The following is a 24,764-nucleotide window of genomic DNA, read 5'->3' as shown; positions in this document are numbered from 1 at the left end:
ACCTTTTTTGAGCAAACGAATTGACTTCAAACATTTTTTTTTCATATTCGTAGAATAATATACGAAAAATTTGGACCAAGAGAATCAATTCATAGTTAGAATATCCAAAATGGTTTAAAATTGAAAAATTATCATTAAAACTTAGGAAGAATTCCAATTAATGCAAACAGTCCTTTACAAGTGTATCGGATAGATAATCAGAAATTTAATCTTCGTTATTCAAAACAATCTTCAGCTACTTTTTCGCATCTGGTAACGGCTTCGCAACCGGTACAGAATCCTCTACATCTTCACTCCGTCTTCGATTCGACTTTCGCTTTAAGTGGCGATCCTTTAAAGATTGAACCGATTGCTGAGTCAACAAAATCTGATCCGAGATCGCCTCTAATTTTCTGGATTGTTGTGCGAGAGTATCTTTCAGGCTGTCAATTTCTGAAGTCACATGTTTTGTTACTTCATTCTCTGTTTTCAACGACGTTGTCTGGTGTTTTTCTTCTGACTTCACAGGACGGTCTAAGCCACCTAAGCAAAAAAAGTGGGAACTTGACTTTGTCCAGATAAATACGTCAAGCAGTAGCTCTCCGCTAAATATGACTTTGCATCACTGAACTTACTTTACTATGAACGTGTTCTCTGAGCACAAGTAACTTCAATCCTATCAGAGAAATTATCTCATTAGATTATTTATGCGTCTAGAAGCATGAATAATATCGAAGCAGAGCTTTAAAAATGCATCAATCATAACAGACTTCTCGTTAACTTTCCAACAAATATTGATTTCAACAGTTGATTTTGTAAACTTCCAAAAGAAAACAAATGAGCAAACATAGCCAACTAACTTTGTGCGAACTGCTCTCAAACGATGTCGAATGGTTGGCTAAATGGTTGGTCGTCAGTAGCTAACTACGGTTTAGGGAGAGGTAACTTTAACTTAATTGAAAACGGCGTGAGGTGAGCGCGGCGGCTGGGGGACAGCGCACGCACGAGTTGCGCGCGCTGGATTACGGATGCAACGATGTGTAGAGGTAGGGATTGTGGGGTATGCAAGGGGCTGAAGTGGGGCAGCCCATAAAATAAAAAATAGTACACATTCCGTTTCAATATGTAATTTCTATTGATCTAATTTATTTCACCAATAATTCAGCGAGCATTGTCAAGACAAAGCTTAGTTTGTCCCACAAATTCGAAATACGCAAACATTCAAAAACCGCCAACTTTGCAATTGAGCATCAATGCGGTCATTTGATAGTCAACAATCTTTCCCTTCAGTTATATTTCACGTTTTTCCTTCAAATTTCAAATTTGAACACTGAAATCTGTCTAGTGGATTTTGAAAAGCTTCATTGGACACTCTATAAAAGCCACAAATCAGCTCGGTAAAACAACAGCGAGATCATCAATCAGAAAGACCGCCGCTTCAACCAAAAAACAGAATAACAAACCGTCCATTGTGACATCCGACGACGAGAAGTTAAAGAGTTCTTCATCCTTCTTCGCTTTCTTCCTCCTTAGGAGGTCCGATATCTGCGCACTCTCCCAGTGAATCAACTCGGGAATCTAAACATCACCATATTAACATCTCGTCTCTTCCTCTGATTTTTTGTACTATATTTGATTGCTAGGGCTCCTTTCCTAATGCCTCATTAATTCGGAAATAAGACTTCTGGCTAAAAAAGGTTCAACAATAAATTGAGCACCCGTAGGTATGACAGAGAGGTCAAACATTTAAGACTAAGAACCGCCCTCTACACCTCCAAAATTTCCTCAAAATAGTTTTGGTGAGCTGCATATTTAGAGACTAGTAAGGCGTAAGGCTCTAAGAGAGCTGCTCGGTCACTTGATGCCCTTAGGGCGCTACCTGTTTATCCCGTTTTCGAGGACAAAAAGTCGTTGTTGTTGTAGCTGTCGCACAGAGCTGTTATTCTCAGGTAATTTTGGCGGAACACCGGCGCTTTTTGCCGTTTTTAACCGTAACCTAGTTGCATTTACCGTAATAAAAATAGATATATTAGTAATAATGTGTGACTGCCTATCCACTGCTTGTGGTGCGGCGACCTTTCTGCATCTACGCCAAGGTGAATGACACGCGGTCTCCAGGTTATGGACACCAGGAGGGGCATCGTCAACATCGGGGAGCGGGACAAGGAAGGCTGATTATTCTGTGCAGTATAGTCGTGTAGGACTGATGGAATTAAGTCCAGCCATTTGGCTAACCCTACTGATCTTCCCCACAGGTCAATCACTTTCAGGTCCACGGTTTCTTACTGCAGTTGAAAATGTGGTTTACGTAATGCGGTGCTACTTCACATTTAGGACAGTGGTTATCAACATTGTCACAGATCCTACTCAAGTAAGAGTTTAGCAGGTGACAATTTTGCTATTCAGATACGTGGCAGCTTTTGTCCTCCTTTGGGCCTAATTTCGTGGATTTTGCAGTAGCCAGGTGGGCTTCTGAGGATAGAAATTTCATCGAAGTTGATCGCCTGGATGGTAGCAATTTGGATGTTATTTTTCTACATCCAGTCTATATTGTTGTCTAGTTTTTGTTTGAGACCATTACAATTCAGTTGAAGAATGTTGAGGTGTGTGTTGTCGTGAGTGGGGAAACTTTTCCTTGTATTTGCTTCTATTATCTTGCACCAGTAGCAGCGCTTACAGTCGAACCATTGCTCTATGGACTGTAAGTTGATGGAAGTTAGGTGTACCCATCTTCCGAGGCCGCACCAGACGCCATATTGATTCCAGTTGCTACGGTTACAAATAGCAAAAGGCGTTGAAGCAGGGTTTGTTTCACTGCCGCCGAATGTGAGAAGAAGCAGGGCAAATATGTGTTTCCCAGTCAAATGCATAATAGGGACCAGAGAGAGACTGGGCTTGCCTGATGCCGCCGCAAAAACCGGTTTCTCGCAGTCTGTGTACACTGTGTATAGATCCTGGGAGCGGTTGCTCGTTCTTAGTTCTGCCGCGTAGAGGCGTCCAAACTTGAGAACCAGGACAAAAAGTCAAATCGGTCAGACGAAAAATCGGTCAAGGGAAAAACGCATTACAAAAAGACCACACGACTGAAATAATTGCTACAAACTTTGTTTGAGGGCCATTTACTACAGTTTCTTTACTTTCAGATGCAATTCGTGGGCATTTATTTTTTGATTTTCTGCCACTTAAGATGGCTTCAGATGTTTTTCAGGTCTTTTTTTGTTTTCATTTCACCTTTCTTGAGATTCTGGTTTCCTCAAATTTCAGGTTTGATCATGTGATTACTGACTGGCCTGAAGTACATGACTTCAATTCAAGTCTTCAGGCCAAAATCCAGTGTTTCGTTTCCCATCGATTTTTATTCCATCCATTTTTATTGTCAACACGTAAGTTTTAAGTGTTGCTTCAAGACGTTTCGAGTATGAGAGCAACTGCAGAGCATTTGCATAAATCATTAGAGCAGTAAACATTGAAACAAACAATTTTCATTTCACAGCAACTTTCTATTGACACTAAAATTTGGATATTCTTCAACAACTTTACTCGGGCCTTCCAAATTTCGTTAAATTACCTCGAATAACTTTTAGACAAGAATATCACTTTGAATGAGCACAAAAATATGAATAAAATTTATTCGAATAACTTCGAGCGAATTGCTCTAAAAATAACTTAATCTTTTTGAAATTAACTCTTTCTTTTCTTTATTGTCTGTTAGTCAATATGAAATCAAAACTGATTTATAATCCACAATCGGCTTTTTATATTAGCCAGATAAACCTGATACACTTGGTTAATAGTTCCAGAGAATATCTAACCCCCCCCCCCCCCCAAAAAAAAAAAAAAAAACGTTTCACGATGTCCAGGCGAACCCAAATCCAAGTTGAGCCGCTTTTCAGAGTGCTGAGCCGCTTTTCTGAAGCAGATGGAGAAGGTGAAACCATGGGAAAATAGTAGTGCTATTATGAGCTCATTGGAAGTAGCTGAACTCAAAATTAAAATTTGATTGTATTTATTATTAAATAAAATTTCAAAAGTACATGATCGGAGAACATAAAGGCCCCGTTAATCTCTCCCCCCTCCTCAAATAAAATGCGGTATTCACCATACCTTCAAAAACATACCCGGCAGATTGCCGGAAAATAGCCGCCGTTGATTCCAATAAGCATGATTGGGATTGAAAGAATGGAAGATATTGAAAAAAAAAAGATTTTTGTACAAAAACATTTTTTAAGTCCGATTTATTTTGATGGCATTTCGTAGTTGAACATAACGTACTTCTGTTTCTTAGAGAGAGGCTAGAGGGGCTACTATCAATACCAATAAGCATTAGAGATGGTAACTAAGACTTATAGGAACGACGTTCAAATAGCGGGCATCTAAAATTGGGCTTTATGGGTTTATCCCGTTTCTACTTCTGACTTCAATTTTTTATACTGCCTCTGTTCATTTTGAATTGCTTTGCTGAGCAACTGATGTTCAAAATCACTTTTAGCAGAATGAGAGAAGAGAGAAACTAGCCTAGAGAAGTCAAAAAGATATCACGCAAAATGTTGAAAAAGCGGCAAAATGAGGTAAAGCGAAACATTTCTTTATTCGACGAAGTAAAAAAACATACCAGGACAAGTCCTGACGTACAATTCAAAAAATTTTCATTGACTAAAAACACTAGACCTAAAACGGACTATGAATGGATTGGAAAAACCATTTAGAAAAAAATCCGATCCAAAAAATCGCAAAAAGAGTAAAAATCAAAGTGAAATTGCCGCATGTGAACAAAAAACCCCTAGCGAGAAAGCGAATTTTTGTTCAAACACAGTTTTCTCACTCTACTTAAATTTAGAGCGAAAAAATTTCACGCCGCAAAACCACTAGCTTTTTCGCTCCATTTCCGGTTTCGGCGTGACCAAAATCACTACTCCAATTTGTCTTCAAAAATCATGAAAATGTGTGAACAGATCTTAAAAAAAACATAGCCGGAAGAATTCCGGAAACGACTCGAAGTTGAAATCCACTTAAATGCCATTCAACTACTCATCAGACAAAACGTGCCTCCACTAATTTAGGATTATCTTGAAAAAAACCATAAAACAAAATCAAGCCTATTAAAATATGATAAAAAATCTGATCAAAATTTGCCATCAATCGAGACCCCGAAATAATAATCTCTGTCAAAAATTTTTTTATCAACACAGCTAGTACCTACTAAAACCCTTTATGAGAAATTTTAAAAACACTTGATGCCAAATCATTAAAAAATAAGCTCTTCCAAACAACTTTGATTAAAAAACTGGAAAAAGTTAATAAATTTTTCAATATTACAGAAGCACATAAATCCAAAGAAAAATGCTTTTCGGCCAATAGGCTATCCAGATGATCGCATAACAGTAGGCAAGTCATAAAAGGCTAAGAAATATATCGAAAGAACAGAAAAAAAACGAAAAACTGAAAAAAAAAATAAGAAAAATAGTTCCAATTTTCGCTATTTTTCGTCATATTTCTCAACAAAAAATTGCTTCATATCCACAAAACTGCAACTATTTGTTAACTAAAAATTGCTCAAGTAGTAGGGGTCTTTTCAATACCCATTTGAAGCAGTAAAACAAAACAGAAGTCAAAAAATCGCAAAATGTAGCCCAAAAATGATCAAAATACATGAAAAACCTCCGAACAAGCATAAAATTCATATAAATTTTCAGAAACCTTCAAACAACAACCAACACCAGCCTAAAATTGAAAGAAAATCATAACCAAACCTCTTAACCAAAAAAATGGAAAAAAAACCGGTTTAAAATGCCGCACTGAAACAAAAAATTTCACTCGCTCACAGATTTTTTTTCACACCTCAATTTCTCGCTGTCTCAAAAACAGCGATATGAACAAAAAAACCACTCTATTTTCGCTCCACTCTTCATTTTGTTCAGCAACAAAATCACTCCAAATTTTTTCACGTGTTTCATTTCCCGCTTCAAAATTCACTCCAATAAAATTGATTAAAAAAAAGGACTTCTCCAATACTCCTCTTCGAGTCGTAAAAAAAGACAGCGCCCCAATACGATTCAAATTCTTTGAATTGTAAAAAAAAATAGGAGCGCTATAATAGCCGGCTGAGAAAATGAGGGCGGCTATTAATAAGTAAATTATTCCTAAAATCGATTTTTAACCTGTGCGATGTTGTTCTGGTACCCTCTGGTGAAGTCACTTCCGTCTGGCAGTCTCTGGTCGTAGATGGCCTTAAGCCAGAAGAGGGTGAAGGGGACAATCACAAATGGAGGAGGCACTGCAGACCGCTCAAAGTACTCATGTACTGAAATATTACTAAAATTCGAACATCTCTACGATCAGGTCCTGAAAGACATTACCGCTTTGTCTTCGATTCCAAAATGCGGAACATAGCCGTCAGATTTCCGGAAAATAGCCACGATAGACGCTTGCAGCTTTCCACGAATTGAAACAACTGAAGAAATAAGATGTACATATCGACCACCAGCACTTTAGTGACCACTATACCTTTTGGGTTAGATTCAGACTGTCAGTTTTATGACACACGATCTATAAGGAAAAAGCCATAGAAGAGCTTTTTCATATTTGATATTCGAAATCAAAAACTCAAGACTAACACTCAAGAATTAGGGCATATAATTTTGGCACTACGTAGATGCGCACAATTGATCTTTAACTAGTAAATGTTCATAAAATTTAAAGTTCCGTAAGTGAAATCAGATCTCATCTTTTTGAGTCAGGTGAGTCACGCAATTGACCTAAAAGCAAGAAATGACGTCACGTACAAAAGATTTTAACTGCAAAGCAGTAGAATTCACTGAAGTAATTGAAAAAGTAAATTCCAAGAAATCAGGTCGTAAGAATCATCGATGGAGACGAATTAAAAAAAAAACATAGCAGAACAAGTCCTGAAATAAAATCCAAAGGATTGGATGCAAAACTAACTGAGAATTGCTACAGCTGACCAGCAGATCAATTGAACAATCCCAGCCAAAAACTCAAAAATTGAGAAAATAATCAAACAAACCCAAAAGAAAATAATCATCACTTGAGAAGCTTTCACCCTGAAAGCCAAAAATGGTACAATTGAATATACTCATTAACTATCGCATAAACCATGAAAGAGATTTATTTGTCACTAAAAATAGATAAACTCCAAACTAGATAAAGAAATATGACAAAGGCTTCAAAAAAACTGAAAAGTTCAAAAAAAAGAAAGTTTCTAAATTTCGCAATACCCCTTTTTTGTCTCTGGAGTTCCGTAAGAGCCATCTGCAAGACACCAAAAATTTTCGTTGTCCAGTAGAGATCGTTAAACTCGGAAAATGACAAAAAAAAAATTCAAATTTAAAAACAATTGCAATTTTTAACAAAATCTTGCTAAATTTTGTGATATTAATATTTTCAGAACCAATTCATTGTCTCCAGAGACCATACAGTGTCCCTATTTGAAGCCTTAAATGGTTTCACTGGCTCCTAAAGACCATAAATTAGGAATAAGATAATGATCTTCAGAAAATTTGAAAAAATGTTTTTTTAAAAAGTGCTAAAACTCATGATAACCAGAATATTATATCTAGGAAAAAAGCGCTAAAATATTATCAAACCCTAGAGGAGTTTCATTGGCCCTTGAAGTCAGAGAAACCTAATTACGACAAACATTTTGAAAAAAAATGCAAGTTTCATAAAAAAGATTGTCAAAATTTGTGATATTGAAATGTTGAAAACCATTATATGGCCACTAAAATTTTTCAGTAACCTCTTATCAACCCCTATAGAAGTTTTCCTGGTCCTGGGCCTGGCAGAACTTAAATAATGACAATAAATAAAAACAATTTAAAATTGCAAAACTGATCAAAAAAATTGCTTAAATTCGTGACGTTAAAATGTTAAAACCATTCCATTACCACTAGCAACTATATAGTAACCTATTACTAAACCCTAGAGCAATTTCGTTGACAGCTAAGGCTGAAAAACTCAAAAATTGACAAGACAATTTAAAAGACTTGAAAAAAATGTAGAAATTAGTATAAATTTGCGTGCTTATGTTTGCGGTTCAAAGACATACAGCTCTTAAAATGTTGAAAAACTATGTTTTCAGTTCCTATGTCTTGAAAAAGACCCTTATCAACTTTCACAAACCTCAATTTTAGACTGGTCCAACAAAAAAACCGAAAAATGACAAGAAACGCAAAAAAATTGCAACCTTTTGGGGCTCAAAAACTCCTAAAATTGGCCTTTTAATCTTGAATTACGGCCGTCCCAGTAGGTTCACTACTCTAAGCACTTGACAGACTACTACTAAACGCAGCTAAGGGACTCCAATGCAACTTGATGACCGCTGAGCTTTGCCTGTTTATCCCGTTTTGAAAGCTGTCATGAAATAAGGTGTGAAAACATCTTACAAAAACAAACATAGCCGACAGATTGCCGGAATAGCTGCGAAAGAATAGACCTGCGTGCCATATAATAGAGATAGAAACAGATACAGATCTAAATTGAAAAAAAAATCGACGCCGCTCAAAAAACTAGGCTAAAAAACATTCAGCGATTAATTAATAAAGCTTGTTAAAATTCAATCCACAGAAGCCTCTTATTAGGGACCTTTACTGCACATATGAGTTCCTTTGACCTTAAACAAATTCAAATTAAACTTAAGTTTTAAGGTGCAAAAGTCATTTTATTGAGTGAGGTAAGTCACGTATGATCAAAATCTAATCACGCAAATAATCTAAAAACTTTCGCTAAAGCGAGTGAGAAATGACGTCACGCGCGCAAATGCCGTTAGTGAGAGGAGGAAGTCATTCAGAAAATTTGACTTTGACTTTTTCAGCTTTGCTGTGTGAACAAATGTAAAACGAAAAAAGAGCGTCAGACGACGAAACAAAAAACATAGCCGGAAGAATTCCGGAAGCGACTCGAAGCGTAAAAACTTGACAAAAACCTAATTGCGGCTGAAACCATTAATTTTTTTGATAAATCATACACTAATTACCCCCCCCCCCCGGTCTGATAAAAAAATTGGTGAAATTTAAACCACTGTCACCAAGAGAAACAAAATGCCGCAAAAATATTTATTATTGAAAATGTTTGGTAAGGATGAGCGCAAAATAAATAGGATAGTCAAAACACTGATAGTCTCAAAAAGCTGACAGGGCTATCAACTTTCCTCAAATAATTCATAATTCTAATCTCAAAAAGCTCGCTAAAGCAAACGGCAGATAATAATAACTTAGAAACTAAACAATTTTTCGAAAAATAATGCTCAAAGTTAAGAATCAGAAAACTACTACAGTTAGATTTCTCATCACTGCAATTAAAACAAAAACAACATATACTTTTTTCTTCTTGTATATATGCTAGACAACATGATTTCAAACTAATTCAAAAATTAAAATATTCATATAAAAGCAACAGAGTAATATTTAAAGGCAAAAAAATGTTTAAGAACAATACCAAGGTCGGAAAAAAATACAATGAAAAATAATAAGTTTGAAATTCTGGAAAAGGCTTTCTAGTAAACTCTTAGTACTGCCTTATGTTGAATGAAATCAATTGCAACCCAAAGAAATGACGAAAATCTAGGAAAAAGCCGAAATCATTCAATTTGTTAATAACTGAAAAAATCAATATATCCAGTATAAATGTTGGTGCCAGGACAGAGCTAGAAGGATACAAGCTAGAATGTGAACAATATGGACACAATGTAAGGAACACCGTAACAAAGACTAATTCTTGATTTTTGAAAGTTCAAATCAAAGTTTAAATTTTTGAAAGTTTAAAAATCAAATTTAAAAAAACAAGAAAAACTAACACCATTTCATTTTTCAGCATTCGAGACATAGAAAAGACAACGATTCATCCGAGACAAAAATCTATCCTCCTGAACAGATCAAAAAAAGAAAAAGCAGAAACCAAACATACGAAACATTGAAACATTTTGCAATAAAAGGTCAAAAAATTTTTAGGACTGCATTTATTAAAAAATTTAACTGTTTTTCAAAAATTTAAAGCTAAAAAATATTGACGTTTTTATTGAAACGAAATGAAAGCCCCTCATGTTGCACAAAAAGAATATTTCTAGTAATTAAAACCAAAATACAGACAAAAAACTGAGAAAAACAGGAAAAAAACTAACAAAATCGGATTAGCATATGTACAATTTTATAAAACAAAATTACATTGAGGTAAAAAGAGGCATTGAGTATATGAATTGTCAACGAGAAGTTGTCATATTGACTGATTTTTGACAAAAAGACGCTTGCAGCTTTCCACGAATTGAAACTGAAGAAATAAGATGTACATATCGACCACCAGCACTTTAGTGACCACTATACCATTTGGGTTAGATTCAGACTGTCAGTTTTATGACACACGATCTATAAGGAAAAAGCCATAGAAGAGCTTTTTCATATTTGATATTCGAAATCAAAAACTCAAGACTAACACTCAAGAATTAGGGCATATAATTTTGGCACTACGTAGATGCGCACAATTGATCTCTAACTAGTAAATGTTCATAAAATTTAAAGTTCCGTAAGTGAAATCAGATCTCATCTTCTTGAGTCAGGTGAGTCACGCAATTGACCTAAAAGAAAGAAATGACGTCACGTACAAAAGATTTTAACTGCAAAGCAGTAGAATTCACTGAAGTAATTGAAAAAGTAAATTCCAAGAAATCAGGTCGTAAGAATCATCGATGGAGACGATTTAAAAAAAAACATAGCAGAACAAGTCCTGAAATAAAATCCAAAGGATTGGATGCAAAACTAACTGAGAATTGCTACAGCTGACCAGCAGATCAATTGAACAATCCCAGCCAAAAACTCAAAAATTGAGAAAATAATCAAACAAACCCAAAAGAAAATAATCATCACTTGAGAAGCTTTCACCCTGAAAGCCAAAAATGGTACAATTGAATATACTCATTAACTATCGCATAAACCATGAAAGATTTATTTGTCACTAAAAATAGATAAACTCCAAACTAGATAAAGAAATATGACAAAGGCTTCAAAAAAACTGAAAAGTTCAAAAATAAAAGAAAGTTTCTAAATTTCGCAAAGATGTTCAATACCCCTTTTTTGTCTCTGGAGTTCCGTAAGAGCCATCTGCAAGACACCAAAAATTTTCGTTGTCCAGTAGAGATCGTTAAACTCGGAAAATGACAAAAAAAAATTCAAATTTAAAAACAATTGCAATTTTTAACAAAATCTTGCTAAATTTTGTGATATTAATATTTTCAGAACCAATTCATTGTCTCCAGAGACTATACAGTGTCCCTATTTGAAGCCTTAAATGGTTTCACTGGCTCCTAAAGACCATAAATTAGGAATAAGATAATGATCTTCAGAAAATTTGAAAAAATGTTTTTTTAAAAAGTGCTAAAACTCATGATAACCAGAATATTATATGTAGGACAAAAGCGCTAAAACATTATCAAACCCTAGAGGAGTTTCATTGGCCCTTGAGGTCAGAGAAACCTAATTACGACAAACATTTTGAAAAAAAATGCAAGTTTCATAAAAAAGATTGTCAAAATTTGTGATATTGAAATGTTGAAAACCATTATATGGCCACTAAAATTTTTCAGTAACCTCTTATCAACCCCTATAGAAGTTTTCCTGGTCCTGAGCCTGGCAGAACTTAAATAATGACAATAAATAAAAACAATTTAAAATTGCAAAACTGATCAAAAAAATTGCTTAAATTCGTGACGTTAAAATGTTAAAACCATTCCATTACCACTAGCAACTATATAGTAACCTATTACTAAACCCTAGAGCAATTTCGTTGACAGCTAAGGCTGAAAAACTCAAAAATTGACAAAACAATTTAAAAGACTTGAAAAAAATGTAGAAATTAGTATAAATTTGCGTGCTTATGTTTGCGGTTCAAAGACATACAGCTCTTAAAATGTTGAAAAACTATGTTTTCAGTTCCTATGTCTTGAAAAAGACCCTTATCAACTTTCACAAACCTCAATTTTAGACTGGTCCAACAAAAAAACCGAAAAATGACAAGAAACGCAAAAAAATTGCAACCTTTTGGGGCTCAAAAACTCCTAAAATTGGCCTTTTAACCTTGAATTACGGCCGTCCCAGTAGCTTAACTACTCTAAGCACTTGACAGACTACTACTAAACGCAGCTAAGGGACTCCAATGCAACTTGATGACCGCTGAGCTTTGCCTGTTTATCCCGTTTTGAAAGCTGTCATGAAATAAGGTGCGAAAACATCTTACAAAAACAAACATAGCCGACAGATTGCCGGAATAGCTGCGAAAGAATAGACCTGCGTGCCACATAATAGAGATAGAAACAGATACAGATCTAAATTGAAAAAAAAATCGACGCCGCTCAAAAAACTAGGCTAAAAAACATTCAGCGATGAATTAATAAAGCTTGTTAAAATTCATTCCACAGAAGCCTCTTATTAGGGACCTTTACTGCACATATGAGTTCCTTTGACCTTAAACAAATTCAAATTAAACTTAAGTTTTAAGGTGCAAAAGTCATTTTATTGAGTGAGGTAAGTCACGTATGATCAAAATCTAATCACGCAAATAATCTAAAAACTTTCGCTAAAGCGAGTGAGAAATGACGTCACGCGCGCAAATGCCGTTAGTGAGAGGAAGAAGTCATTCAGAAAATTTGACTTTGACTTTTTCAGCTTTGCTGTGTGAACAAATGTAAAACGAAAAAAGAGCGTCAGACGACGAAACAAAAAACATAGCCGGAAGAATTCCGGAAGCGACTCGAAGCGTAAAAACTTGACAAAAACCTAATTGCAGCTGAAACCATTAATTTTTTTGATAAATCATACACTAATTACCCCCCCCCCACCGGTCTGATAAAAAAATTGGTGAAATTTAAACCACTGTCACCAAGAGAAACAAAATGCCGCAAAAATATTTATTATTGAAAATGTTTGGTAAGGATGAGCGCAAAAAAAATAGGATAGTCAAAACACTGATAGTCTCAAAAAGCTGACAGGGCTATCAACTTTCCTCAAATAATTCATAATTCTAATCTCAAAAAGCTCGCTAAAGCAAACGGCAGATAATAATAACTTAGAAACTAAACTAAATTTTTCGAAAAATAATGCTCAAAGTTAAGAATCAGAAAACTACTACATTTAGATTTCTCATCACTGCAATTAAAACAAAAACAACATATACTTTTTTCTTCTTGTATATATGCTAGACAACATGATTTCAAACTAATTCAAAAACTAAAATATTCATATAAAAGCAACAGAGTAATATTTAAAGGCAAAAAAATGTTTAAGAACAATACCAAGGTCGGAAAAAAATACAATAAAAAATAATAAGTGGAAATTCTGGAAAAGGCTTTCTAGTAAACTCTTAGTACTGCCTTATGTTGAATGAAATCAATTGCAACCCAAAGAAATGAAAATCTAGGAAAAAGCCGAAATCATTCAATTTGTTAATAACTGAAAAAATCAATATATCCAGTATAAATGTTGGTGCCAGGACAGAGCTAGAAGGATACAAGCTAGAATGTGAACAATATGGACACAATGTAAGGAACACCGTAACAAAGACTAATTCTTGATTTTTGAAAGTTCAAATCAAAGTTTAAATTTTTGAAAGTTTAAAAATCAAATTTAAAAAAACAAGAAAAACTAACACCATTTCATTTTTCAGCATTCGAGACATAGAAAAGACAACGATTCATCCGAGACAAAAATCTATCCTCCTGAACAGATCAAAAAAAGAAAAAGCAGAAACCAAACATACGAAACATTGAAACATTTTGCAATAAAAGGTCAAAAAATTTTTAGGACTGCATTTATTAAAAAATTTAACTGTTTTTCAAAAATTTAAAGCTAAAAAAATATTGACGTTTTTATTGAAACGAAATGAAAGCCCCTCATGTTGCACAAAAAGAATATTTCTAGTAATTAAAACCAAAATACAGACAAAAAACTGAGAAAAACAGGAAAAAAACTAACAAAATCGGATTAGCATATGTACAATTTTATAAAACAAAATTATATTGAGGTAAAAAGAGGCATTGAGTATATGAATTGTCAACGAGAAGTTGTCATATTGACTGATTTTTGACAAAAAGACGGCTAAAAGATCCAAAAATGAAGAAAACAATAGGAAAAAAAGCCAAAATTAATTAAAAAATCAAGAAATTTATGCCAATTTTGAACTTGAAACACGTTTTCAGGCTCTGCAAAACACTGTGCTATTAATTTGCAAGGTTTACATTTCAATATAGCATCGAATAAAAATCATTTCTACAAAAAATCAAATTACAAGCAAGAAAATGGGCCACTTAGACGAAAAAACGGCTAAAAACGGATATCTACATGTGCCATTCAGTCAAAAACTACTTTTCAACGTCAAAAAGTCATTCACTAAACGCAGCGCATGATCAAAAAACTTCTCTCGCTCAGAAAAAATTAGTTCACACGGCAATTTTTCTCACTTTCGCTTTTAGGTCAAAACAGCGTCTGAACGAATAGCACTTCCGGTAAAAAAAAACCTTAAGAAAACCAATACTCCTCTTCGAGTCGTAAAAAAAAACCAAGAGCACCCCAATATAGCTACGCTCAGCTTACAGCTTTGCAGCTATAAAAAAGACAGAGCACCAATACAATCCAATTCTTGGATTGTAAACAACCACGATGTCCCCAATAATAGCCGCTATCGCTTCGTGGCTATTTAAAACAAAAGCCTTGAGTATCTGTAAGCATAACAATTAAACCCGATCAAACATTTCAAGTCAACTCAAATTGTTGGAAAAAAAAACGTAAATATGGAACCACTTTTTATCTTTCTAGAATGCGTAAAAATTGTCCAATTCAGTTTGAGAAAAGCTGTCGCACTTTTCAACGCAATGTTGGTACACAAACCGCATGCGCAAAAACCTTGGTATCTTCTATTTGAAATCTGCTGCGCAAAGAACTCACCTAAGTAGTACTGTTGAATTAACAATAATTTATGTGCCTCTTTCTCCAGTTGTCTATACTTGTTCACGAAAACTGCAATCAACCACGTAAACATCAGCACCCGCACAATTAACAGGTAACACACCATCAGAATCAGAGCCACAACAATCTCTGCTTCGAATCCATCGGGCAAGCATTTGTCGAAGACGATATTATTACAAACTTTCATATTCAAATCTTCGATGTATAGATCGCCAAACATTTGCAAAACAGGTCGGAATATAATAATCCAGACATACTGAAAATTCGTATTTCCGCCCGATATATGCTTTACAAGCGCAAGCGACGCCACACCATATACCAAACTGAACAACATCAAAATCAGCGAATAATGCACCAAATCCGGCAACATTCGCTGTAAAATTATTAGCTTTTTGCCCAAAATTGGGCTCAAAACAAACATCTGGAGACATTTGCACGCAAAAAGGCAGAAACTGAGAACGTTGAGAATTTTGGCGTCAGCTTGATCGCTTCCCGGGATGAGTCTGATGAGAAAAGCGATGTAGAGAAACAAGTAGGCCATGACACTCACGAATAGAGGAATCTTACTCCAGTTTGACGATCCGGTGATGCGAAACAGGACTACGTATCTGAACAAATAAAATGTATGAGAGTTAGGCTAACAGCATTATAGGAAATGGGGAATACAAAGTTATTACTTAAATAAGCTTTTCACATAAAAATATTGGTATATTTTAACTAGAGGAAATCATCATGAAGCATAACTAGAAGCACAAGAGGAAATCCATATGTTGTAGTCTCATAATTCTTCTCTGATTGTCGTTGGATCAGTTGATCCCATAGTATGCTTCAATTTGTAGTCAGTTGCTTATGTTTCCGAATTGTACCGCAATCCAATTTTCTCATTATAAAAAGTGAAGCGTTTTATTTTGAAGTGGTCATTGGTTTTTAGTAGAAAAGCAGAAAATTTTACTCTGCTCATTATCATAATCGCACATGGTCTTCTTGCAATAGAGACCGAAAAACTTTTTAATATTCTTTGAGTATTTTTGATTTAAAAAACCCATTTTTTGGACAACTGTAGCCAAAATTGAGACTCGCACATGCTTTTTAAAACGGAGCCTGAGTATTTTGAGACCACTAGATTTTGCGCGCGAACAGGCAAAAAATTAATCCTCAACTCGGCGGTTAATCCTCCAGGAATCCCAAAACTTAATCATTTAAATAACCTTTTCCCTTAAAAAGATTCGCATAATCTTTTAACTAGAGTCGGAGTGTTGGAGCATAATAGGAAATCAACTGCTGCAAAAAGGACAATCAAAGCAAAACTATGAAAACATAACATTGCCAGAAAATAGCCGCAATATCTTTGTAGGTCTGCAGTCTCAAAAAGAGAGTGAAAGAAACAGACCAAAACGATACTTTTTTAAAACTCTGAGCTGCTGAATTATGGCTTCGAATTAAAGTGAAGAAAAGTCAACGTGAAGAAGTGAGGAAGTCATTTTTAGGAGTGAGGTAGGTCACGGTGAACAAAAACTTAATCACGCGAATGAACAAAAAAACTCGTTCCAAGAATGAACAAAAAGCCGATTTTAAGTGATGATTGTGACGTCATATAGTCTTTACAAAAATCCTGATGACGAAATAAAAACCAAGAGAAGGTCAATAATAGCTTCAGCTATCGCTTTGCGGCTATTAAAAAAACTGTGAAAATATAACATATTGATTACCTGTTATGTTTCAGCTCGGTTTAGCATATTCTACTAAGTTTCTAAGGGCGAAGCGTATTTAAATAACTAAATTCTGATTCTTCAACTTCCTAAAAGCGTAACTGTCAAGTTGAGGATTAAAAGCTTTCATGCGCGCGACCCCAAAAAAGATGGTCACAAAATGCGCAAGTCCCAATTCCGTTATGTATTATAAAGGTTTTTCTTCAATCAAAAATTATACAATTTTAGTTTGATTTTAAAGTTAAAACCTTTCACATCTTTGAAAAATTTTACTTTGAAAAATAATGCCAACTGAGCTCAATTACTAACAATTCTAAATCGAAGAAATTACGATCACGCAGAAATTCATAACTCTAGCGTGAAAAAGAAACTCCATAAATCAAATGGTCATACGCAATATTGATCAATCGCAAAAACGCAAGAACCGACAGCACCCAAATAACTACTGATAACTACTGCCTTTATGCGAGAGCAAAAGAACTTTCTCCTTAGCATTCGGCATAAAAATAACAACTAGCTAGAAAAAAAATCAAGTTGAGCCACCTATATGTTGGCGCTCTCAAGGAAATGGATCTAGCCTAACCCGTCTCTGATTTAACAATTAATAAACTGCACGAGGTTCCAGAAGAGTGACAAATTGATGAATTTTATATATTTCTATCGAGTGAATCAGTTATTTTTAAAATCAAATCAGTTATTTATTGACCAACATATAAAAAATGAAAGTTATTTTTATTCGATTTGCCAGTTAACATCACTCTTGCTTCTTAAAGAGAAGATAGAGGAATTAGTATCAACAGCAGAAAGCATTAGAACTGAGAACTAAGGCCAACTTAGAGAGTTTTAGTAATGATCGTCTAAAAATGTCATTCATGGTTTTATCCCGCTTCCGTATTCGATTTCGTTTATCGACAGTGACTGCATTCAATTTAAATTGTTCTGCTCAGCAACTGGCGCTTGAGTGAGTAAATAGCTCATTGAGTGATTAAGCGAAGAAAATTATCCTGAAGAATTCACGAAGATTTCGCACCAAATTTTGAAAATCGCACAATTAGGTAAAGTATAACAAATTTTTTTCCCAACGATGTAAAAAGTCATTGCTCAAAATGACTGGCAGGGATTTAGAAAAAAAAATTAGTAAATGCCACAAAAAATGGAAAATGTAGAAGTCAAACAGACATACGTGAAAAAAATATCCGAGAAAGCGATACTTAATGGCTCACATGCTAACACAAATAAACAAATTCTCAAACATAAACCGACTAATGTCGGAAAAATGCTCTCGAATAACAGGCGGGTAGACAAACATTTGACCCCGCCGGGATTCAAACCACTGACCTCCCGATTCATAACCAAATGCACTGACAACTCGGCTATCGGTCCTTGTTTTTGCTTTGCTGCAACCGACTTCATAATAGCAATAAGCTTTACTTCGGAGTGAGAGCGATAGAAATCATTCAAAAATGAAGAACGAAAGCGTGAAAAAGTCACTTGAGAAGTCAAAGAATGTTCTAGAAGAAGAGCGCAAAATGGTCAAGCAAGAAATTTGCATAAAAACCAACGCATATGAACTTTGATCTTTAATTGCTATGAACTTTGATCAAGAGCAATTAATAACCATTTGATTTGTTTCATTTCCTCTAGCATTAGCATTTTTACCATAAATTTATTGATTTAAAAGATATTACTTCAATGTCCTTCTTCGAGCCGGATACAATTCAAAAACAGAAGCACAATAATAGGGGCTGCAAAGATGATACGGCTATTTGAATTATAAAAATAAAAATTACTTTCACAGCAAAAAGAAGAGCTCTGCAAGCAAGCTTTGTATGTGGCTGCTAAGAAATACAAGCTTTGCTAACTGTGTTCTTGAGAAAGCTCAAACGTAGATAATAAACTGTCAATTTTCAACTAAATGGTGTACTAAATACCTTAACTTTTCCATCATGTGGATAAGAGCGAAGACGACAACGACGTACTCCATCACTCGCATGTCATCCTCAAAGGATTGCTCTCTTAACAGGGAAAACCCAAACAGAAGCACGAAGAAAACATTGTAAAGTTGGTTCAGAGTGAAGATAGTCACCGGACATCTAAACACAAAGAGGTAAGTGCAACGAGAGGGCTATAATCTAATGATATTAGCATTAACAATTAAATAACAGGTAAATGAGGAAAATGGTGTCCATTTCCATTTGAAAATATTTTTAGTGTATTCCGAAAATCCTAGGCAGCGTCGGAGGTCGAAGTTCAAATGTTAAAAATATCGAGAAAAGCATTGCGAAGCAAATGATGTTCATTAAAGTTTAAATAGCATGAAATACTGACATAGCGCAGGGTTATCTTTTGGTACTTAAATATGGCGTCCGAGGAGTAAAAAATTATCCCAGACCGAAAACGATTGGAGAAATTAAAAGGTTGATTTTCATGCTAGTTCAGACGAAAGTTCTACTCCGAGTAATCCATTCGGTCAGTTTATTTCGTCAGATTATTCCCTTGATTCTCCTAGCTTTGCACGTATTCTTTTCAGTGATAATTCAATTTTATACATAGCTGCTACTTTATGCCATCTCATATACATGTACAAAGCTAGGAAAATCACGGAAAGAAACTAAAAAAATTTGAACACTAAAACTGGACACAATTATGCAACAAACGATGAAACCTACAATTTCATTATTTCTAGATATTATAAATACATATTATAAAAGATTTCTGACAGAAAAAAATAACAAGTAGCGCTTAATTTTTTTCTTCACAGTTGTTCGAGTCAGCTCTTCATAATCACCTCTTCTTTCTTCTTCTGCCTCAAAGTTTATGAATGGAACTTTCGTCTGATCTATCGGGAGTAGAACTTTCGTCTGATCTATCATCAAAATCGACCTTATTTTAATCCCCCTAAAACCTTTCCTTCTGGGATAATTTCGTACCCCCCCCCCCCCCCCCCGACCCCACATTTAAGTATCAAAAGATGACCCCTTCTATGTCAGTATCTGATACTTTTTTGAAAAACTTGAATGAAAATCAATTTCTCAGTGCTTTTCTCGGCATTTTTAACATTTGAACTTTGACCTCCGACTCTGCTTAGGGTTTTCGGAATACAATAAAATGATTGAAAGTGGAAATAAACACCATTTTGCTCATTTACCTTTCAATGTTTTCTCCTCTTAGCAAAAAAATAATTGTTAAAGTGAGCACAGTTTCTTCCTTTGCCAATAGTGGTACACCAAAATTAATGAGTCGATAGTCGCTAGAAATTGCATTAGCAATAACCAACAGATCGTTATAATCCTCTTTTCAAACACCGACACATGTATTTCCTGTTAACTTTTTTAGTAATCCGAGATTAATTAGATTGGCGATACCTTTCTTCTTTAAGGTATCATAAGCTTAATATTTAAAAGGATGCTTTTGCTTAGATTTCGTGAAGATCATTTGACTTTCGTATCATTTGTTTCTAACTTGATACAAAATGACATGATGCAGAATCTCACATGACTCGACTCGGGTTAGTATTGAGTGTTATTACTAACAAATAATCATGATGAGAAAACGGGGTTATTCTCAACCTTATTAAGCTGACAGCTACCTGTAGAAGCGGATCATTCTCATCCATACTGAGTATTCGCCATTTCGGATCCTAGACACCAATCTCTCATCCGGGTTGTCATCAACATCCAACACTAATAGTACAGATAGGAATGGCAAAACAGAACAGAGACCTGCAAAATGTCCAAATAACAATAATAAGAACAAACCGACTAATGTCGGAAGAATTGCTCTTGAACGACAGGGAGGCAATTTAATCCAGGGGCTGTAACCTAGGTAAATTTTTCTTTAAGGGCGCAAACATAGTTTGCCACGTTTGGATTCGAACCATTGCCCTCCTGCTCTCTGACCAGAAGCACTGCCCACTCGGCTATGCTTCAATCGATTTTAATTTAGCAACAAGATTCGGAGTGAGAGCAATAGAGATCACTTAAAAATGAAGAACGAAAGCGTGAAGAAGTCACTTGAGAAGTCCTAGAATGTTCTAGAAGAAAAGCGCAAAATGATCAAGCGAAAAATTGCATTAAAAAAAGACCAACACGTTTACAATAAATGCCATGAACTTCGTTCAAAAGCAATTAATAAGAACAAGGATAATCGCCTAAAGCTGTTCTGCTGCAATTACACTGAAAGCTGGTTAAATTGAAACTCTTCAATTTAAAATAACTCAGTATCTGAAACTCACAGAAACTGTTCCAAACCAAAATACAAGCTTCCTCCCATTGGCTCTCAAATGCTAAATATAACGTTTCTAGTGTTACCGAAAAAAGTAATAATTCTGTCATTTTTCGTTTGATATGATTGTTCAACAACAAGACAACAGCACAGAGCAAACGAGTTAAATGTTTGCAAATACTGTTACCTCCTATATTTACTTCTTCGACGTCTTTACGATTAACGTCTTTACTATCAGTTAATACTCAAAAACAAAAAAAAATCACAAATGAACCCTAGTTGATTCAATAAGGCAGGTTCTTTAATGTTAATCTTGCAAGAGGATGTTAACCTTGAGAGCATCTTGCAAGATTAGCATCCTCTTGCAAGATTAACAGTATTCTGCAAGAATCTTGCAAGATTAACATCCTGTCTCGACTAGGGAAGGCTAAACTTCACAAGAACACAAGAAAAGCAACTACAAACAAATTTTTGCGCGTTTTAATCAAATACAAGACCATGAAAACTGAAAAGCATGATCGCAACCAAAATCACCGCAAGGATGTAAATAAAGCGAAAATTATCAGGACAAAGTATAAGCGTTATTACTTTACCTATCTTGGCCACGCTTTCATGTGGATGTATATAATGATACCATCTTTGCTGAGTGAAATGGGTACACGCCTCAGTCGCCAGGAACTCCCGCGAAGATCCACAACTTTGGGCAAATCCAGCCATGTCAATATTAGACCAATCTTCATATTTGATCTTCATGCAAGCGCCAGTTCTATCCGGATCGTTTTTGTGACAATATTCTATCATTTCCGAAGCTTTCCGTTCAAAATGGTGGCTCCAATTTTTCATTTGTTCAAAGTTTTTCTGCAAATTCAGTTTTCGCTTCACGAAACAGTTGCTAATTTGAGTGATTAAAGCGGATGCAAAAAGCGAGGTTGTAATTTTATTCGGCAGATAAATCCACATTTCTTCGGCAAGTTCGTACTTTTCGGTTAAAAGGGAAAAAATGAAAAGCTCCCTCATCGGGTTTTTTACGCGACGTTCTTCAGCGACTCCCTCGAAATGAATTTTAACATCCAAGTTCACTTTCTTACTAAGTTTGTTCAGAAATAGAGAAAGTTTATTCATGTCGTCAAGGTCCAAGTAATTGTTGAACGAGAACGGAAATCTATCAAAGTTGAAAAAATTTGAAAACATTTTGCTCAAAATTAGATCGTCGTTTGATTGGTAGACCTCTTTGTATAACTTACAAAGTTTCTCCTCGCTACCGAAGTAATCAAAATCAAGAAGGTTAAAGCTGACGTAGATTCTACAGAACTGAGCATTTCCGTTAATCAAGCATCTCGAAGCTTCGAACAGAACTTCGTTCTCTTGGTTGGAGTCCAGGTTACTTTTGACGCAAATATCTTCGCATACAGACGGGTTGTTCCACTTGTACGCTAACTGCAGCTTCTTGAAAGGATCAGCAACGGGTTCTAGCGCTTGGTTCAGAATCGAATTTACAATGAAGTCTGATTTCTGGTTACAAGGAACGCTATGAATTAAAGACGACACATCGTCGTTACCGGTTCCCGTTCTGGGTGCATCTTGCATTACTTGTTTCTGGATTAATGACGAGTTAGAAATAGTTCCATCAAGTTCCAGGACAAAGCTATTCTGTTTCAATTCCGTTGCTTTCTTGACAGTTTTCACACTGACATCCGAATCATCAAACACTACATGCGCAACCTGGACTTCGTTCTTGAACTGTCCTAGCACCCCAGCGATGAAAGAAACCAAAACGTCATCCGATTCCAAACAAGTTCCATCATCTACAAGCAGAAAATCAGTCACGTTGCTGTGCAACCAGAACTTTCCCACGTCTGGTTTGCTATCAATATGATAGTGCGAAACTGGGTTCTTGTTACCCGAATGTTGCAACCGTGTCAAGTCGTCATTTTCCATAACACGACCCCACTGGCAAACTCCCAAAACCCGCACACGAATTCCAGTTTTGACCCAGTGCTGTTCCAGGCATCTTCCTAGTAGTTCCGTAAGCCCCGTATGGATTCCAGAAACGACAATCAAGACATCGTTTATTTTCAGAAGACTCGACAGGATATCAAGGATCCGTTTATTTACAGAAGTTGACCACTTTGGATTGCTCGAAGCGCAAAGATTGACAATCAAAGAAGGGCCGCTCCATGACTGAACCTGATAGTTGGGTTTCCAACACGTTTTCAGGTAGTTCTTTATACGAGATGGATCGGACTTGTAAGAGAGTCGAGCGTACAGGGAATGATTTATGATTCCGTGCCTGTATGTCAAGAGAACCCCACGTGCCCTCGATTCCCGTTTGGACGTGCAAGTCTCCGAAGTCCAATTCGCAGTCTGACTAGAATTCGTAGAATACTCACTTATAGCCTCTGAAAATAATTATCAAGGTCTAAGAAATTGTTACCAAAACATCACTAGTATACGGAACTAACCAATCTATTTTATATTTATTGAAGGAATTAAAGCTGTATGTTAATACATATAGCAGCAGGCTGTCAAAAATGTTTCCGCTTTGTTGCACCGGCAAAATATCCATTTTAGGTAAAAGCTGAAAAGATATCGAAGTCAGCAAAAACAAGCACTTCATTAAAAAAAATGTTTAAACAGAACAATGATAAATAAAAATCGCATGAAGCTGGTTGAATGCGAGTAAGGGACAAAGTAACAAAAAAACAACAAAGGTGGGCATCATTCAACTATGCTTTACTAGAAAACGATTAGAACTGCCATTAATAATTCTCAGTAACAAAATAAATATTACAAAATGTGCTACACAATAACGTCAATTATCTCGATCATGAGTATCAGCCATGCCGCCTTTATACTACGATCGACTGATAATTATGACCTCGGCGACTTGATTTAATTTTCCTGAACTCATAACGACTCACTGACCATCAGACGGAAGATGAGACATTTTTAGAGTACTGAAAACGATTTCATGCCGATGTTTTAGTTTGTGGAAAGAAAAAACAATTGAACTCTACAAAATATTAGCACAGTCTAAAATAAATTGAAAATATTAATTTAAAGTAGTTCAGCAACTATTTGAGCATTTTTAATTCATGTTTTGCTAATTTCTTATCAATTTTCAATTTTCGAGAACTCACTCATAGAATGGTTCAGACACAGACTAGGACGTTGACGCAGACTAGGGTCCCTAGTAGTATATTTCGACATCTGAACGAAAAATAATGCACAGTTCTTCCAAAAGAAGTTTTAACACTCCAATTTTAAATCGCTTTCTGCCTAAAATTATTTTTAGCGCAATTTCTAAAAATCCGATTCTCCATTTTGCGGTCTCTTTGACTTTTGGACATATTTTGTACCACAAATAAACCTATTTTGCTTTTTCTCTACTTTAAGAGTTCTATTCTTCAACAAGAATTATGGAATTACACATTACTAAATACATTTGAATACCTGTAGTATGTTCCTTGTATTCCAACCCACAAAAACAGGTGGTCTGTGTTTCTGGGATAAAATGAGAACACTGCAACTCGACAAACACTTCGTTACTCGGTGACTTTAACGAGCCATAGATGCTGTTTGCGTAAATATTTGGATGTACTGTATTCATTATTTTTACACGTTCATTCAACTCAACTAATAAACAGACTGAACGCTGAAAAAATTTGAAGCAATTTATGAACAAAATTTGGACCACAATAAACTCAACTATTGATATTAAAGATTACAACTCTCAGATTTTAAAACTGATGCAAAAGAAAACACAAACAACGACGAATGAAGCGTCAAATTTAAGCCAACACGAAGCAATTTTGTAATCTTTATTGTGCAAGCATCTAAAAAACGGTCTTGAATATAGAGCCGGTTTGGAATTTTGTCAATGATTTAA

The 24,764-nt window shown here is 35.4% G+C and overlaps 2 protein-coding genes across 2 annotated transcripts in view; both read right to left on the bottom strand.

The window, feature by feature from the left end:
• Positions 1-24,764, bottom strand: part of LOC142351596 (xaa-Pro aminopeptidase ApepP-like) — a 702,879-nt gene that overhangs the window by 572,726 nt on the left and 105,389 nt on the right. The gene's annotated exons all lie outside the window — the stretch shown is intronic.
• LOC142351970 (transient receptor potential cation channel subfamily M member 8-like) lies at positions 70-24,671 on the bottom strand. The gene is made up of 8 exons (XM_075404265.1): positions 24,329-24,671; positions 21,469-23,274; positions 20,241-20,373; positions 18,583-18,744; positions 14,922-15,550; positions 6,138-6,280; positions 1,443-1,557; positions 70-522 (listed from the first exon to the last, which is right to left on the bottom strand). Exons 1-8 carry the CDS (start codon positions 24,483-24,485, stop codon positions 236-238), a joined length of 3,432 nt encoding a protein of 1,143 aa, XP_075260380.1. The 5' UTR covers positions 24,486-24,671; the 3' UTR covers positions 70-235.

This window comes from Convolutriloba macropyga, chromosome 13 (assembly GCF_964194025.1).
Source record: "Convolutriloba macropyga chromosome 13, txConMacr16.3, whole genome shotgun sequence".
In the NCBI taxonomy this organism is placed as follows: Eukaryota; Metazoa; Xenacoelomorpha; order Acoela; family Convolutidae; genus Convolutriloba; species Convolutriloba macropyga.
This window is presented reverse-complemented; position numbering and strand designations above follow the sequence as displayed.

Coding starts and splice junctions, on each gene's coding strand:
- LOC142351970 (XM_075404265.1), bottom strand. CDS start 24,485: ATGAATACAGTACATCCAAATATTTACGCAAACAGCATCTATGGCTCG. Junction 23,275..24,328: donor ATACAAGGAACATACTACAG/GTATTCAAATGT, acceptor AATTATTTTCAG/AGGCTATAAGTGAGTATTCT. Junction 18,745..20,240: donor AGAATGATCCGCTTCTACAG/GTAGCTGTCAGC, acceptor CTTTGTGTTTAG/ATGTCCGGTGACTATCTTCA.